General features: G+C 41.0%; 2 protein-coding genes across 2 annotated transcripts; both read right to left on the reverse strand.

The window, feature by feature from the left end:
- Window positions 1-404: 404 nt before the first annotated feature.
- LOC148079533 (sorting nexin-18-like) lies at window positions 405-10,487 on the reverse strand. The gene is made up of 4 exons (XM_087791122.1): window positions 9,307-10,487; window positions 8,950-9,243; window positions 8,188-8,570; window positions 405-2,372 (listed from the first exon to the last, which is right to left on the reverse strand). Exons 1-4 carry the CDS (start codon window positions 10,071-10,073, stop codon window positions 2,149-2,151), a joined length of 1,668 nt encoding a protein of 555 aa, XP_087647248.1. The 5' UTR covers window positions 10,074-10,487; the 3' UTR covers window positions 405-2,148.
- Window positions 10,488-14,495: 4,008 nt separating this feature from the next.
- Window positions 14,496-16,275, reverse strand: inip (ints3 and nabp interacting protein). Its single transcript, XM_087791126.1, has 4 exons — window positions 16,108-16,275; window positions 15,673-15,769; window positions 14,858-14,945; window positions 14,496-14,741 (listed from the first exon to the last, which is right to left on the reverse strand). The coding sequence occupies exons 1-4, from the start codon at window positions 16,130-16,132 to the stop codon at window positions 14,643-14,645; spliced, it is 309 nt and encodes a 102-aa protein (XP_087647252.1). The 5' UTR covers window positions 16,133-16,275; the 3' UTR covers window positions 14,496-14,642.
- Window positions 16,276-16,291: the final 16 nt, after the last annotated feature.

A 16,291-nucleotide genomic window follows, 5' to 3' on the forward strand; every position in this document is an offset into this window, starting at 1 on the left:
TTTTAAATGTTTTATTTGTATCATGCACTGTTTCAATAAATATGTATGAAAAAAGAAGTAAAAAAAAGTCTTCATGATTGAGATAATTCTCAAAACATGCTGCGGTGGATTGAACATGATTCTTAATGGCTCCCCCTTCTGTTAAAGCAGTGTAATTACAGTTTCCCTAAACAACTGAACGGTCTCTGGCCATCGCTGTCACAATCAACAATTTGTTTGGTTTCTGTTTTCTGGAGCATCAATTATGGAAATGAATGCAACAGCCATCTCCACCAATACGGTTAGAAAACAAAACTATGTTAGAAAGTTAAAACAATAAATACTGTGTTTTAGTGTCGGAGTCATTGCCTTTCAAAATCAAATCAACCATCACAAAACCTTTTTTAAAAAAAATGCAAAATGTTACGTTGTTTTTGCTTTAATGTGAAGGTCGAAACAAACGTTCGTAAGTATCCATGCAAACATACTTTCTCCTGAACATCCATGTTGTACAGCACAAGTGTTTAACATCAATCGACTCATATTATCGGAATGTGAACAATGTCGGAGAGAGAGAGAGTTTTGAATAATGAAACGCCTGCGGCTCTAGAAACCGGAGCAGCAGATTGGAAATCCAGGTGTCGGGTATCAGCGAACAATCCCCGGACATGTGACGACAGATTCGTGTGTGGAGAAAACTACCTGAAACACTCTGAACAGAGAATATTGCAGTTATTTGATTGATGCTGAACGGGCACATATGATCGACAATGAACTGGTTGTAACGCGGATTCAAATGTGTTTTTAACTTTTGGATTTTTAACATGTTTTGAGATTTAAATCAAGTGATAAATAATGTATAAGTAGTTATTGCCTTTTTTTCAGCACAAGTATAAAATGATTTCCTAGCATTAAAAATGTCATTTAAAAACATCTAGAGCTTGAAAGATAGTCTTGAGCGTAGCCCTCTGCCAAGCAGCTCAATTCCCCACAATGTTAATTTTGCACGATGATGTATTGTGATTATATTTTAAGTCAAATTTGGAATGATCTCAATAGGACAACAGGTGGCAGTAGTGATCCCCAACTCGCTCCCACAACACGGTTAAGACTGAGCAAAAAAAACATCTATAGCTTGAGAGACACTCACTGAGCACAGCCCTCTGCCAAGCAGCTCAATTCCCCACAATGTAAAGCTCGCACAGTATTCTTTTTTATTTCATCTGTATATCTACACGGTGATGTATTGTGGTACTATTTAAGTCCAATTTAAAATGATCTCAGTTGGACAACAGGTGGCAGTAGTGATCCGGAAACTTGAAACTGAGGGTTGTGTCAAACACATTCACAACGAAGGGCCAAAATCTTTTAGCAGTTTAGGTCTGGGGCCATATATAGTGGGACCTGGAATTTATCCCAGGTTGTTGCTTGTTTTGAACGTTCTTTAGAGACCACTAATATAAACCCTCATGTACTGTTATTGTCGACGTCCATCTCTAAAAAACAGGTCATCGTTGAAGGGCCGGATCTGTCCCCCACATGTGGTCTACACAAGATCCAGAGGAAACGTAAACATCTGTCCCTTGAGCCATTGGCAACACATTCAAAACCTTTTCACGATGTTAAGTCCGAGATTCTCTTCCATCGCTCGATAAAATACATTTTTACTCATGAATATTGGCAATTCTGGTTTGTTACATCAGGTTTAATCGTTCTTAGACCTATCACGATTGATTAAAGAATCCATAGTGAGATTTTCAAACTAATAAAAGTCCCGACAAATTCAAAATAGGGTCACAATGAGCGGGTGTGTGTGAGGAAGGTGGAGATTGTGACGTTACCGTTCAAGTCACTGCTGCAAACAAACAACACTGAGCAGCTTCAAGTAGGACAAGAAAGCACATGAAAGCTGCTGAATCAGACGTGAAGTTTCTTCAAATACTGGCTGCTGATGTGTTCCAGGAGTGAAAACAGAGAGTGTTGATTGTTGGAGCTGCAGACCCTCATATTGAGAGCAGCTGTTGCTCAAATCACTCGCAGCCCTGCTGAGTCTGAGATGGGCCTGTTGAGTCAGCAGAATCTCCGGCTGTAACATTCATCAGAGGCTGCTCTCTGAACCCACCACGCCGGTCCTTAACATCTCCCTCCCCGGTCGCTCGTCATCGCCCTCTACTGTTCGTCGTATCTCTGCAGCGCGTCCTCGAGCTTGGCCGTGATCTTCTGGAAGAAGCCGATCTGCTGCCGGAGGTGGTGCTGCATCTGCGAGCGGAAGTCTCGTACGCGGGTCCGGTGGAAGTGCTGGATCTCGGCCAGGGTGGCGCAGGAGATGATGTTGCAGCGGTCGTGGAGGTCGCCCTCCTGCTGGGGGCAGTCCTTGACTTTGGTCAGAGCGCCTGGACAGAGACAGTTGGTTGGAGTGAGACGTTCAGGGAGCATCGTAAAATACACTCTCATTATTATTATAACAATATCATTTTTATCAATCGACATATTCATTCATACATCATCCTTAAAACCTAGATCAGTAGATAGATAAACTTTATTTATCCTTTATTATAAATTGTTTTTTACAACTCACAGCCACACAGACAATAGATCCAAGAACAAGAACAAAGTGCAATAAAAGGAACAAAGCACATCTATCCATCCATCCATCCATCCATCCATCCATCCATCCATCCATCCATCCATCCATCCATCCATCCATCCATCCATCCATCCATCCATCCATCCATCCATCCATCCATCCATCCATCCATCCATCCATCCATCCATCCATCCATCCATCCATCCATCCATCCATCCATCCATCCATTAATGTATTCATGTATCTATCCATTCGCTTATCCATCTATCTATCCATCCATCCATCCATCTGTCTATCTATCCATTTATTCATTTATCCAGCCATCCATCAGCCCTTCATCCATTCATCCATCTCTCCATCCATCTATATGATGCTAACAAGATAGCTTGAAGTTAAAAGATTTGTGACTCCAGATGTAAATTCAGTATTCAGCCAAACTTCAATCACATCACAATTAACTTTTCAGAAAATGTTAAATCTGTTCTTCTCAGCTTACTAAAGTCAATCACATAACCTCCTTGGCAGAGGTAACTATAGCATTTGAATCTGTTCTTACATTTCTATGCAACAGGATCTCATGAAGTTTAAGTATTCACACCGGTTTTGAGTTAAAAAACATTTAATGGAAATTATTTTCAGGCTTTCTTTGTCCTACTGTACATGACATTGACATCACCAAGATATCTCAGTAACAAACTAATGTTCCTTTTTATTTGCTACCAAAACATCATGTAGCACAATATGACTAAGCCTGATCTCAATTTACGTCCCGCTGTGTAATCCTGAAATATTCCCACTAACTAGTTCCATTGGTCCCGAATGACTCATAGTCCCTGGTGGTTTCCCAAAAGTACCTCTTCCACGCCTCGAGGCTCTCTAACGGGACCCTCACCCCCCCTTTATCTCTTCTGTGGTCCAGATTGTATCTTCCCTCTCCTTCTCTGTGGCTTAGACAGTCGAGTGACATTTCCGGTTGACACATTCCGGGTCAACATTCCGATATTGACTCAGGACCATATGACTGGATAAATAAGAGTCTCGGGACCTTTACACAGTGACAACACCACGCCGTGACCTGGAATTTTGTCGCTGCTTGTTTTTGTACGTTCCTCAGACTTCAAGTTGAGTCTTGCCCTGGAGACCGAACCGTGAGGAAGGAAGTCAGTCGGAGGCAGGAGTGTCTTGTTAAAAAAGAACAGAGAAAGAGTTGACATGTGCTCGCCGGGCCACTTATATACGATTGTGAGATAGTGTGTGAAATGTGTCAAGACACACACTTCAGAAACACACACTGTACCTGCTCTGCTCCACTAATTGACTGAACTTGGACTTTGCTCTCTTGGCTGTCGTGGCGATTACAGAGCTGTAATCTGAACTCTCTACTGTTGCCTGGTGGGAAACTATCATCTCCCACCCACACTCGGCCCTCCCTCCCTCCTTCCCTCGTTCTCCTTCGACTCGACAAGACTAGCAAAAAAAAAAGTGGGAGAAGAAAAGAGGACACGGGGGAAACTAATCCTGCTCCATTTTGAATTCCCGTTGTCCCACAGCAAGAACAGGACAGGAAGGCCCAGGAATCTCCCCCCCTGACTAGAATCAGATGTGGCTTTTTGGACCTGACACGAACAAGTCGGACAGAATTGTTCCGAGAAACACTGAGTGCTGCACTCGTCCACCTTCGTTGCTCAACACTTCCTCGTCTTTATCTCACCGTGTCAGGATGAACGTTTAAAGGGAAGCGATGACTAAAACCTTTTTCAGAAAAGTTATTCACAGACAATGACCTCATGGGTGTTACTCATCAGGCACATCACATTATAGCAGACTACACAAAAACGCTGAATGAGTTGTTTTTAGACTCACCAGAAGAGGAAAATTAAATATAATATTCATCTTTATTTTCTGTAATGTTCAAATTTAATCCACATTTTCCCGCTCAACTCATGTCAAAAAAGTAAATCTAAACTGATTATATTACACTCACACCTTCCTCTAACGTGTTGAGTAGATTCACTGTGTTGACAATAGTAAACGTCTTCCTGGGATGGTTAAGAATCGTTAGAATACATGCGTCAAACTCCACAAAGTCATTTTTTAATGGCCAGCTGGACGGTTGACTAGAAATCAAAGTGGATTAAAGTTCATGGTGATAAAGCGATCAATAAAAATGTCAGTGGCTAAGATGAGATAAAGAACTGTAATTGATTTTTACAATTATACAGAGACTTCCTGTAACAGATAAAACAAGGTTGAAGGAAATGTATTTGATCGGAGAATGAAAATATATTTGCAATCATCCATGTTAAAGACATTTTAGCTAATACAAAAGTTTTCGGGGCCCCGCGATCAAGAGCGCCAAATAAATGTGAAGCCTTGTTGGATTGAGTTTGACACCCCTGCTGTAGACCATCAAGATCGTGTGACATTGAAACGCTTGAAATAAATTCTCAGGTGTACACAAAAGACACACAAACCGATACAAGGCGGATCAATGATGGGACTCTGCTGAGCCAATCAGAACTCAGGACACTTCACAGTGTGTGATTGTTGAGTGTCATATGTATAGAGCTTTTCTAGACCAGGGTCACAAAGTATCACCGATACCCATCTAGTAGGGATTTAATACCATTTAAACATATGCTTTAGGTAAAAAAAAACAGGTCAGAAAAAGTATTACCTAAAGGTTCGAAGGGGAAAACGGTATTAGTCCGATCATGTGACTAAATCCGATCTCATACAAATCTTCCAGAAAAAGCAGGCTCGGTAGTTGATACAGATACTGAGTATCGGATCGGGACATCTTTAATCCTTTCACATTAAGAAACAACACAAAATTGTTTCATTCAAAAGTGACTTGCAATGTTTCAATTGACAGCTTCAGAGTCGGAGGAGCTCACACTCTATCCCAGCTACACAGGGTGATAGACACGAGATATATCAGTCTATCTCACACACTCACTTCCAAGGCTTTGGGGAGGAAACCAGAGTGCCAGGAGAAAACCGACACAAGAGACCCTGTGTTTGTCTTATGTGTCTTGATCTTTTATAATATAGAGTCTTAACTGTGTATTGTTTTGGATTGTTAAAGCGCTTTGTGACTCTGGTCTAGAAAGGCACTTTACAAATAACCTTTACTTACTTACTTACTAACTTACTTACTTACTTACTTACTGTACTTACTTACTTACTTACTTACTTACTAACTTATTTACTGTACTTACTTACTACCTACAGAGAGGATACACTTTCAACCTAATATTGACTGCAGCTGAATTCAAACCCTCAACCTCATTTCTGTGAGGCTGCATGCAAAGCACTCATCTTTCATTTAATGTTTTTGAAATTCATGTGTTTTGTTTCCAATTTATTTGTTTGTTGGTTTTATAATAACATCCAAACTCTTCTCCATCATTTACTTCAAATCTTTACGATATTTTTACATTAAAATAATGTTTGTTAATTTCAATCTTATCAGTTGACATTAGTTGACATATATTTAATAAAAAAAAAAACATTATTCACAGTTTAATGCAAGATTGTTGAGGGAACAACATCTTTATTTATTATTATTTCAGCTTCTCATTCTCTCTTTTGTATTGAATATCATATTAATTTAAAATCTATGTTAAATGTTGTTGTAAATGTGTTAATGTCGTCATTGTCATCACGTCCGGGCTCCACCTCGAGTCTCTGGTAGTTTATCAAAGACTTGCGGTATCTGCCATCATAAACACATCAATTTAAGTCACTTTTTAATCTCTTACAGCAGTTAATTGTCCTTATTAACCTGTTGCCATGACAATATTCCAGTATTGACATTTGTTTGTAAACCAAAACCATGTAAAAAAAAAAACAACCTCAGACATGAATTAGATATTTTAGGAAACTTGACGACACAATGGTTTGAGTGGTTTGACTTAAATTAGCAAGAGTTAGTTAAGATTAGTTTATTTGGTCGGCTTACTCGTCTAATTAAAGCCGACTGAGTTTGAGGATCAAAGAACCTTTGTGGTAACTCTGCGGTGAAAACAGATGCTTTCAGAGACTTTCCGACGGTGACGTGGAGTTAACGCTGAAAGTTTCAGTAGGAAGGTGAAGAAAACAGAAACATGTGGACCTGCAGGACACGGAGACCATCAGGATTCCGTCTGTGTTTTCAACAGGTCGGCAGCAGCGATTGTATCTCAGGAACGGAGCTCGGGCGACTATAGAAACAGCTAGTTTGGCAAACGTCAGAGGTTTGTGTGCCAGGACCGACTCCCTCCTCCCATCCTGCAGGCCGCTAACACGCTAACAGCATTCTGTAATCGTACGTCGTCCAGTTATTAAACCAACAGTTTCCTCTGCCTCCCATTGTACTGACCCTGGCCCTATCTTGACCTACATTGACGTCGCAAGTTCCTCAAAATGAAAACAGATGCTGGATGTTTGTGGCAGAAAAAAAATGATCAGGGGAATGATTCAGAGTTTCTTAATGTTTTACTCGGATCCAGTTCAGAACTTTTTCTTTTGAGATAAGTACTGAACGCAGCTTAAACTCTGTGACCTCTGACCTTCCCGTCAAGAGAAGAATGCAGCGTCTGGTGCAAGTCAAGCACACATGTTGGAGATTTTCCACGGGATCTACCAGTATTTAACTTATTTAACAAGGATCTGCTGTGTTGTGAGCCGTCATGGAGGCTCTGAACTAGAAGCATACTTTGTTTTTCTATTCTGGCTCAGGAACACATTGTCATCCCTCAGTAAAGGGCGGAGCTCCCGATTAGCTGTGAGAACATAGCGAGGTTGTGCTGCACGTAAGTATTTAAGTAAATATATGCTGGAGTTTGTGTTATTTATATAGATCCATTTGGACCATGTTGTGGTTCTTAGTATCAGGGCCAAGGTTTCAACCATCTTTACATAGGTGGATAATGGATGGATGAATGGATGGATGAACAGAAATAATACATCCATCCCAAAACTATTAAATAAATAAATAAATACAATCAAATAAATACATAAATAAAATAAATGCAAACAAAACATATAAAAAAACAAATAAATAATTAAAAACATCTGTTGTAGCATCTTATGGCAGAAGGAACAAAGGGCGTCTTAAAGCCTTCCGTTCTGCAGTGCGTGGAGAGGAGCCTGTTGCTGCGGTTACTTGACACATAAGTCATATATAATGGATATATTTATTTTAAAATTTAGGTTTTCCTGTTTTTAAAAATGACCACAACTTATTATTAACCATTTTAAATCTGTTATTCAATCAAAGATTTACATTGTTCAGTTTTAATTTTATTTCCAATATTTTAAGATAAGGGGGGTGAATTTATTGTTATCGATCAGCCCAGCTAGCAAGCAAGCATAAAATTGGGTTAAATATTTTGGACTCCTGCATATGATGTCATCTACTGTGTTTAATGCTGTTTAAAGAAACACTAATGTCCAAAACAAGCAGTGGTAAGAGTGGAAGTTTTTGCACGTGAGAATATCCTCCATGTTTTTAAAAAAGTGACAAAAATGTGTAGCATCATGCTAACGCTGCAGTTTTCTTAATGTAAACTTCAATTACCATCAAACACATGATACATAAAACATGGTTCACTCCAACCCACCACACACGGTCTTACCTTTCTGCACGTGGATGATGTCGGGATAGTTGGCCAGGTGTCCTCTGTAGAGGTCCAGAAGGTCAGAAATGGGGTCCAAGTCTTGTCGCGGCTGCTCGGCAAAATAATCCCCGACCGCCTCGTACGCTTCTCCGGTGTACGCGATGGCCTTGTTCAGACCGACCGAGTACGCCTGCTGGTCCAGCTCGAAGGAATGAGCCAGGAGTCTGAAGGACTGTCCCACCTTCTGGTACTCCTTCTTGAAGCCCGTTATCTGCTTGCGGGCGAACTCGTTGATGGTGGTGTTGACGACGACGATGTTCTCGTCCATGCGTTTGGTGAAAGTCTTGAAGCCCTCGATGTTGTTCTCCACCTCCTGGAGGTCCAGTGGTACTGCAGGTGTGCTGCCGGGGGAACAGACAACAGTTGAATGTTCAACTACAGACTGTGTTTATTCTTTCGTCATCATGTCGAGGCAAAAACCTGTTAACAACTTCATGTTTTTCTCATCGAAATTCTGCTATCAAGTTCTTTGGTCGGAGGCATATGTTTCCTCTTGCATCATTTTTGATTGTGTGATTGTCCTTTTGTGTTGTCGCCACGAAAACGACCTCAGATACGCAACAAAGCAACCTCAGCTTCTGTTGTCTGTAAGGAATTCCAATGGAATGACATCATCTCCTTGAGTTATAGAACAAAGATAAGACCGTGCCTTGCCCGTCGTAAAAAAAAAAAAGAACTTTAGCACTTTTATGAACATTAGTTTTAGCATTGAACCTTTACCTGATGGTGAGGAAGAAGTTGGCCCCGACCAGTTCATCTCGCTCCGCCTTCCTCTTCCCTTGTTTCCAGGCCTTCTCGTCGGCGCCGCACGTCAGGAAGTGCTGGAAGACGTCGCACCGACCCAGCACGGGGTGGCTGGTCATGTGGTTCATCCACCAGATCAGGCCTTTCCTCCGCTTCGTGATGAAGTCCTCCTCGAAGCGACCGGTGGCTTGTTTCTCGGGCAGGTGCGGGACCGAGATGACGGGGAAACGCTCCACCAGTCGGGCGTAGAGCCAGTCGAAGTGTTTGTACCTGAGGAGGAAAGAGAATGAACTGGATATCCAGAACCAATCCAAGAGAGATTTGAAACCCTACCTGCGGTTGACTTGGACACTGGTGTGCGACGGCGTCAAACCATAAGACATGTAGCTCTTCATTCCCTTGAACTTGGTTTGTTTGGTGGGGTCATCGATGGTGCAGGTGAAGGGGTACGGCTCCTCCTGCCACTCGGGGCCGTGCTTCCCCATCACCACGCAGATCTTATCCCCGTCCTTCACGAAGGCCGAGGCCTCGCCCAGCAGGAAGGCCTCCCCTCCGGACTTGACGAAGGTGGAGAACCGGTTCAGGTTCCTCCCCACCGTGGCCGAGCTCTTGGCCTGGTGCTGTTGTTGTTGGGGGACCCCTCGCCTCGCCGGTAGGGACGTGGTCGTGTTGTACAAAGAGGACGTCGTGCCGAACCCCTGGGGGGCGTCGGTGGCGGGAGAGTTCTCGTCCCACTCGTCGTCCCAGTCGTCGTCGCTGCCCTGACTGGTGTGGAAGCTCCCGCCGCCGCTGCTGACGCTGCCCACCGGGACCCCCCTCAGGTCGGAGGTGTAAGACATGTGCGTGGTGGTGGTGGTGGGGGGGGCCACCACTGGCTTGGGTGCCGAGGTGCTGTTGTTGTTGTTGGAGGTGATGTGGTTCCTGAGGATCTCCACATAGGAGGCAGGGATGAGGCCGGACTCCCCCTTGCTGTTCTCCCCCTCCAGCCAGCCTTCCAGCTCCTCCTCACTGAACAGAGTCACCAGCTCATTCTCTGATATGGAGATCTCTCCTGGGTTCTCCGAGTGGAAATCGTACAGCACTTTTGCTTTCACCGACATTTTCCCCCACCAAATACTGATCAATATTGATGTGTAAAGTTTTTGTTTTTTTTAATTTAAAACACAAAGCTGCCTCGGAAACTTTCTCTCACGCCCAACTCACTCATAGGTTTTTCCCCAAACCTGGTTGAGAATTAATCCTTTTGTTGAAAAGAGTCAGATGACGAGGTAAACACTGGAATCCTCATCCCGTCTCTCCGGGACTGGGTGAAGTTGTCATCTGTGTCGTCCGTGCGAAAAAAAAAACTCCCATAAAGTCGTAAAAAACCCAGAGAAAAAACACCCGCTTCAAAATACACCAGCAGTTCCAGACGAGTCTTCCTCCGGTGTTGAAGCCTTCATACGTCAACGATGGACGAGTTCCGCCTGACAGAAGATCTGCTTTTTCAAGCCGTCGCCTCTCGAGATGCTTTAAAGCCAAACTTCAGTCGTTACACGTAACAAGCGGGGAGGGAGGAGTCAGCGAGTCCAGGCCTGTCTCTCAAAGAGCGACGCCGTGTGACGTCCCTTCAGGGGAAGGACTGGTTGAAAAATGAATCGTATTAGAAAGTCGTTTTTATGCGGATCTTTAGATGAAAACAGACATCTGTGGTCTTTAAGTAAACAGTGATAATTAATAAATAATAATAAAAAAAGTTGTTTTTGAAAAATGGAAAAAAACAAGATATAGATTTTTACATCGGCTTGACAAAAGCAACAAATACAATCGAAAATGTAGAAATAGAAAAATGTTTAGAAAAGAAAGTTCGTTTTAATATCCAATTATATATTTATTTTTGGATTAAACACATTTTTTTTAAAGATAAACTAGTTCCCAAATGCTTCATCAATATAGAAACAGTGAAACTACGTTGCTATATGTAGTTAAAGTGTGGAGCAATGTTACAATTCAGAATTATCGTTTCATTCTAATTATTTTATTTTATTGAGTGCTTTTGTTATTTGTATTAGTCATGTGCATAACAGTCATATTTCTAGATTGTAAAACAGGGACGCTATGGGGTCATTTTGGGGTCTGTTTGGCACGAGAATTCAGTCTGTGAACGTGGAGCAGCCGAATGTGTGACAAGCGTCTGTGTTTCTGTATTACAGTATATTTAAAATTTAAATTTCATGCTTTCATGTAATTTAATTCAAAACGAGAATTTAAAATGGAAATGCTCTAAAGATGTCCACATGTCACCCTTTGTCTTTTTTAACAGTTTTTAACAATTCAGACAAACGTTGCAAAAGTGTAGTAGAGTTACAAATTCCAAATTGAACCGTTAGTTTTCACATTTTAACAATCGTGTACTGATCTCACCCGCTAGGTGTCAGTATAACAGACAAAGTAGTTTCTTCTCCTGACCAGCGGGGGCAGTAATGTGTTCCCCTCTGTGTTGTGCTACTAAATTATCCAACGTGAAGAATTCATTGACAACTGCAGCGACAGAATTCGGCGTTGAATTTAAAATATTTTTCACAATGATTGGCGACTATTTTGATCTTGATTAATAATAATATATTTTATTTATATTGCACTTTATATTTGAACACAAATTTCAAAGTGTTACACAGTAGAAGATAGTTAAGACATTTAAAGACACAACAGTACAAGGCTAGTAAACAGTAAACAACCAGTTACACTTTTGAACATGTCTTGTCATCATTATTTAATATGCAAAGGTAAACGTGAATTTGATTGTGAATCTGTTTAAGACACGTCTGACTTTGTGTACCTGTATTATGTCCAGTTTATTTTGAAGACGAATAAGTTAAATGTCTATAGTATGATGCAGATGTTTTGTTGCTACTGGCTTATAAAAGGACCATCAGTCAAAGAGAAAGTTTAAATTTACAATACTATAACCCTAATACTTTTCAGCTCATAACACTGATGTTTGATGATTAACTTGGTGAAATGTAACCATATTTAAAGGGTCATTCAAAGTGAAGTTGAATTTACAAAATAATCTGTTTACATCAACAATCTAACAGTGACTGTACAGAATATATTGCTAGACATGAACATTATATATTATGATGGTATAATATTGTTATATAATAAATGTTGAATGTAACATTTCAATGATTGAAACTATTTTTTTTGATTTAAATGTTGAGTTTTTTTTAAAGATAGAAATTTTGTAAAAAATAAAAATATATATATTTAATGTTAATTATCTATTCCCACAAGAATTGAATGCTAGAAAATCTTACTTCATGTCCCTATGGTCTTCTTAGGAGATGAAGGAGAGCTGGAGAAGCTCCGGATGCTGCCAGATGCCAGAGATGATCTCAAGTCTGAAGCCAGATGAGCTGCTGCAGCAGGAACCTCATCTGTGACATTTTTTCTCGACAAACTCCATACAGGTGCTTTTTTTAAAAAATCTTCAATGTGGTCTTTCCATTCCAAAAAATACAGATTCTTGACAAGTCTTGTTTCAATCATTTACAAAAGGAAAATATTGTATTTTGTTTAACTCCCAGAGAAGAAGCCTCATTGCTACACCGAGATGGAGCCTGGAAGTTCTCACATTAATTTGTAGGAGGATGTTTGAGCAGCAAACACACTCCCTGGATCACCTCATGCTGAAGAGCAAGAGGAGCAGAGATGGAGAAAACACGAGAGTCAGGAGCGAGTTTGCGCTGCAGACGTGATCTTGTTTATCACGGTTGTATCCACTCGTGTGTTTCTCTCTGGTGAAAAGTGTGTCGGGGGTCATTGCCCGCAAGAGTTCCGCTGAAGCCTGTCCATGAACGGCCCGAACAGTATCTCTCGCACGGCGGCCATCGCTGATCTCAGCCTGGCTGCTCCGGATGTGTTTCACGTGATCACACCGTGGAGAATGAAGAGACTCTGGCTGTTCAATCGCTGCCGGCAGGCCATGGACGACAACATCTTGGCTAAAATCAAAGTCATGAAGGAGAAAGAAGAATAGCTGCCAATCTATCTAAATCAGGGGTGTCAAACTGGTGTTCCCCAGGGGCCACATCATCATAATGGCTGCCCTCAAAGGGCCAGATGTAACTTATAAATGTCACTAAATGTAAGCTAATGTAAAATAAATGTAACTACTCCTTAATGTTAAATGACTTTGAATTTATTACTTGAGAGGGGGCATAACTACTGTAAAACCAACAATTGTGAGCTGCTAACAACATGTGTGATGTAGCATTTTACAATAAAAAAAAATTGCTGTACACAGCCTTGCATGTGGTGCACTAACTACATTGCTACACATAAAAATAAGTCAAAACTTACAGCTCAAGACTAACAAGTTGCACCTGAAATAAGTCCACAAGCAACGTTTCCTGTTCCATCACAGTGTCATCACACTTGTCATCTCAAGCAGAGAAAAAATTTCACTGCCGCATTATTTTTAGCTGTGGCTTTCGGGAACAAATTCTGCTGCGCTTGCAGTTTGCCTTTTAATTCTTCGGCAATTTGTTGTTTTTCTTGACGGGTAAGTGTGGCACACTTAGCTCCGTGTTTGGTGTCAAAATGCCGGCGTAGATTGTACTCTTTGACAACCGACACTGCCTCATAACACAAAAGACATACAGGCCTTTCTCCTTGAAGCACAAACATGTATTCGCCTTCCCACCTTTCTTAAAATAGCCTTCCCTCCGCATCAACTTTTCTCTTCTTGGACATTTTGCGAGGATGTATTTGTATTTCTCAATTCCACCTGTTCGCATTGATTTGGAGACGCTGCAGCCTAGTGATGCGTCAATCGTGGGAAACATAATACCGGTAGGCATGCATTGTGGGTAAATGTAGGTTTCTTTACAAGCCAGCAGCCAGCAACTTGTGCGACACTTTTTCCTGCTGAAATCGGTCATGTGACAGGGAGCGATTGACAGGCCAGGGACAGGTGTGTGTGTGTAAGGCAGGCGGGCCACATAAAATCACATGGCGGGCCACATTTGGCCCGCGGGCCTTGACTTCGACACATATGATCTAAATGATACTGGAAAATAGCTTTGTACTCAAGTTTTTCAAACATTTATTTTAAATCGCATCTTTTAATTATGTCATCACCAACCGAAAATGACATATTATTAAAACATTAAAATATTTCACAATTATAAAGTGTGTTTTCTTAAATTAAAATTGAGAATTAATATTAAAATTAAAAGTTGTAATTGTAAAGCACACTTATAAACCCGTAGTTGTACATTTGTACAAGTTGTTTGAGGTATGGCTTATATTTTCGGCATTACATTCCCAGACTATCCTTCAGATGGAAACGGTTAAAATGAACGGTACAAAGTTTCAGTTTCACTCATTTTAACTAATTAACAGGTTTGTTTTTTTGAGTAAACTTAACCCAAAAAGTTTCTTGATGCGACAAGAGTCAAAGGTCAATGTAACTCCAGAGAAAATACAATGTTTTTATAACAATACACCTTAAGAAAGTTATAACCAATAGTGGAAAATAACTTTTGCCAACTTCACCAAGTTTATTTAGCAGAAAACAATGCAAAAACAAGAAACGGAGCACAAATAAAAAGTCAACAAAGTGACATGAAGCAGTATTAGCTCAGGTTCACCCACTGGGTGGATAGATATAAGGTTGAAAACCGTCAAGTCTCTGGCTCTAAGCGAGGAAGAACGGGAAGGATGAGGTTCCCAAATGAGGAGTCTTGTGTAATGAAGTAGCCTGATGAGTGTGCATGTGCATGCTGTGGAAAAAGAAATGAGCAATCAAGTAGAGGCATTTGCAATCCAACACTAGAGGTAACAACATTGTGCTTACACCAGTAAATAATGTTGAGGGAAAAAAACAAGTTTGTCTTGCCTGTAGAGCAGCTTTCTGCTGTACGAAGATGTGCTGCTGCTCCGTGTTGTCTCTGGGCTCCTTTGACATGGGTCCGGACAGTGGACTGCTGTGGGTGAAGTAATAGATATTGAAGGAATGTTTGATCAAAAAGAAAAATAATCATTTGGGGTCAAGAAGACGATATATAACAAGAAGGATCTGTCTCGCCTGCAGTTGATTCCGAACTCTGCAGCGAGAATTCTGACCCGCTCAAGTAGAAGAACTCACATTTCTCTGTTCCTTAAAACTCTTCACTGGCTTCCAGTTTCTTTCAGGATCAACTTTAAAATTCTGGTTCTTACTTTCAGATCTATTTATGGTCAGGCTCCTCCTTACATCACTGATCTGATCCAGACTTACACCCCAGCTCGGGCTCTGAGGTCTGTGGATCAGAATCTACTGATGGTTCCTCGCACACGGTTCAGGACCAGAGGAGCGAAATCCTTCCAGAATGTTGCTCCTAAGCTTTGGAACGATCTTCCTCTCTCTTTGTGCTTGATGATCTACTGACTCCTTTAAGAAACATCTTAAGACGTTTTTATTTGTGCAGGCTTTTCCTTGATTTTCTGGAACTCCTGTGTTGTTCTCAGTGTTATCTTGATCTTTAAAGTATATACTTTATTGAATATTGTTTTGATTGTTTAAGCGCTTTGTGACCCTGGTCTGGAAAAGCGCTATATAAATAAAAATGACATACCCTTTACTTTGTCATTTTAAATAGTGGTTTCTTCTAGCGGTACATTGGCATTAAAATAATCTAATCCAAACAAATTGAAATCCATTCAAATGTATACCTGGCTCCAGGTGTGTTCATGGAATGGGTTTGCAGCAACCGTCTCCTCTCCTTCTCCAGCTCTGCCAGAATTGCCACTCTGGCTTTATTCTGGAAACCTTGGTGTTTGAAAAAGAAGACGTTAAAACCAAAACACTAGAAAATAAAACAACTGCTGTTAGATGTATGCATGTTGAATTGATGTATAAGAAAGACACGTATTTTAGCTGTATGTTGTCAATGTGACGCCATTACTTATATTTTTCACCATCCTACGGGAATAACCAAAACACGTTAAACAACTACTTATTAATAGTGAAGCAAATACTAATATATATTGTAATTCTAGATGTTGGTTTCGCTTTCTGATACAATTGAAACAAGCAGACAACTCATGTTTCAATATACATGTTTATAACCGAGATGAACGATATTTGGCTAAAGTTCCAAGTGTCACCTGGTGCAGGAGGAGTAGCAGCCATAAGAAAGAGTGTAAAAAAGGAGGATAAAATGGGTCAAAATAGAAGTTAGCCGTGTTTTCACGGGCTCCTTGTTTGGGGTTCGAACGCCGAGCTCCGAAGCGCCAGCTTCCCACTCACTCGTCGTCACCCCATTCGCCGTCCGCTCCCACGTGACCCGCG

This window comes from Callionymus lyra, chromosome 5 (genome assembly GCF_982586985.1).
Source record: "Callionymus lyra chromosome 5, fCalLyr1.hap1.1, whole genome shotgun sequence".
In the NCBI taxonomy this organism is placed as follows: Eukaryota; Metazoa; Chordata; class Actinopteri; order Syngnathiformes; family Callionymidae; genus Callionymus; species Callionymus lyra.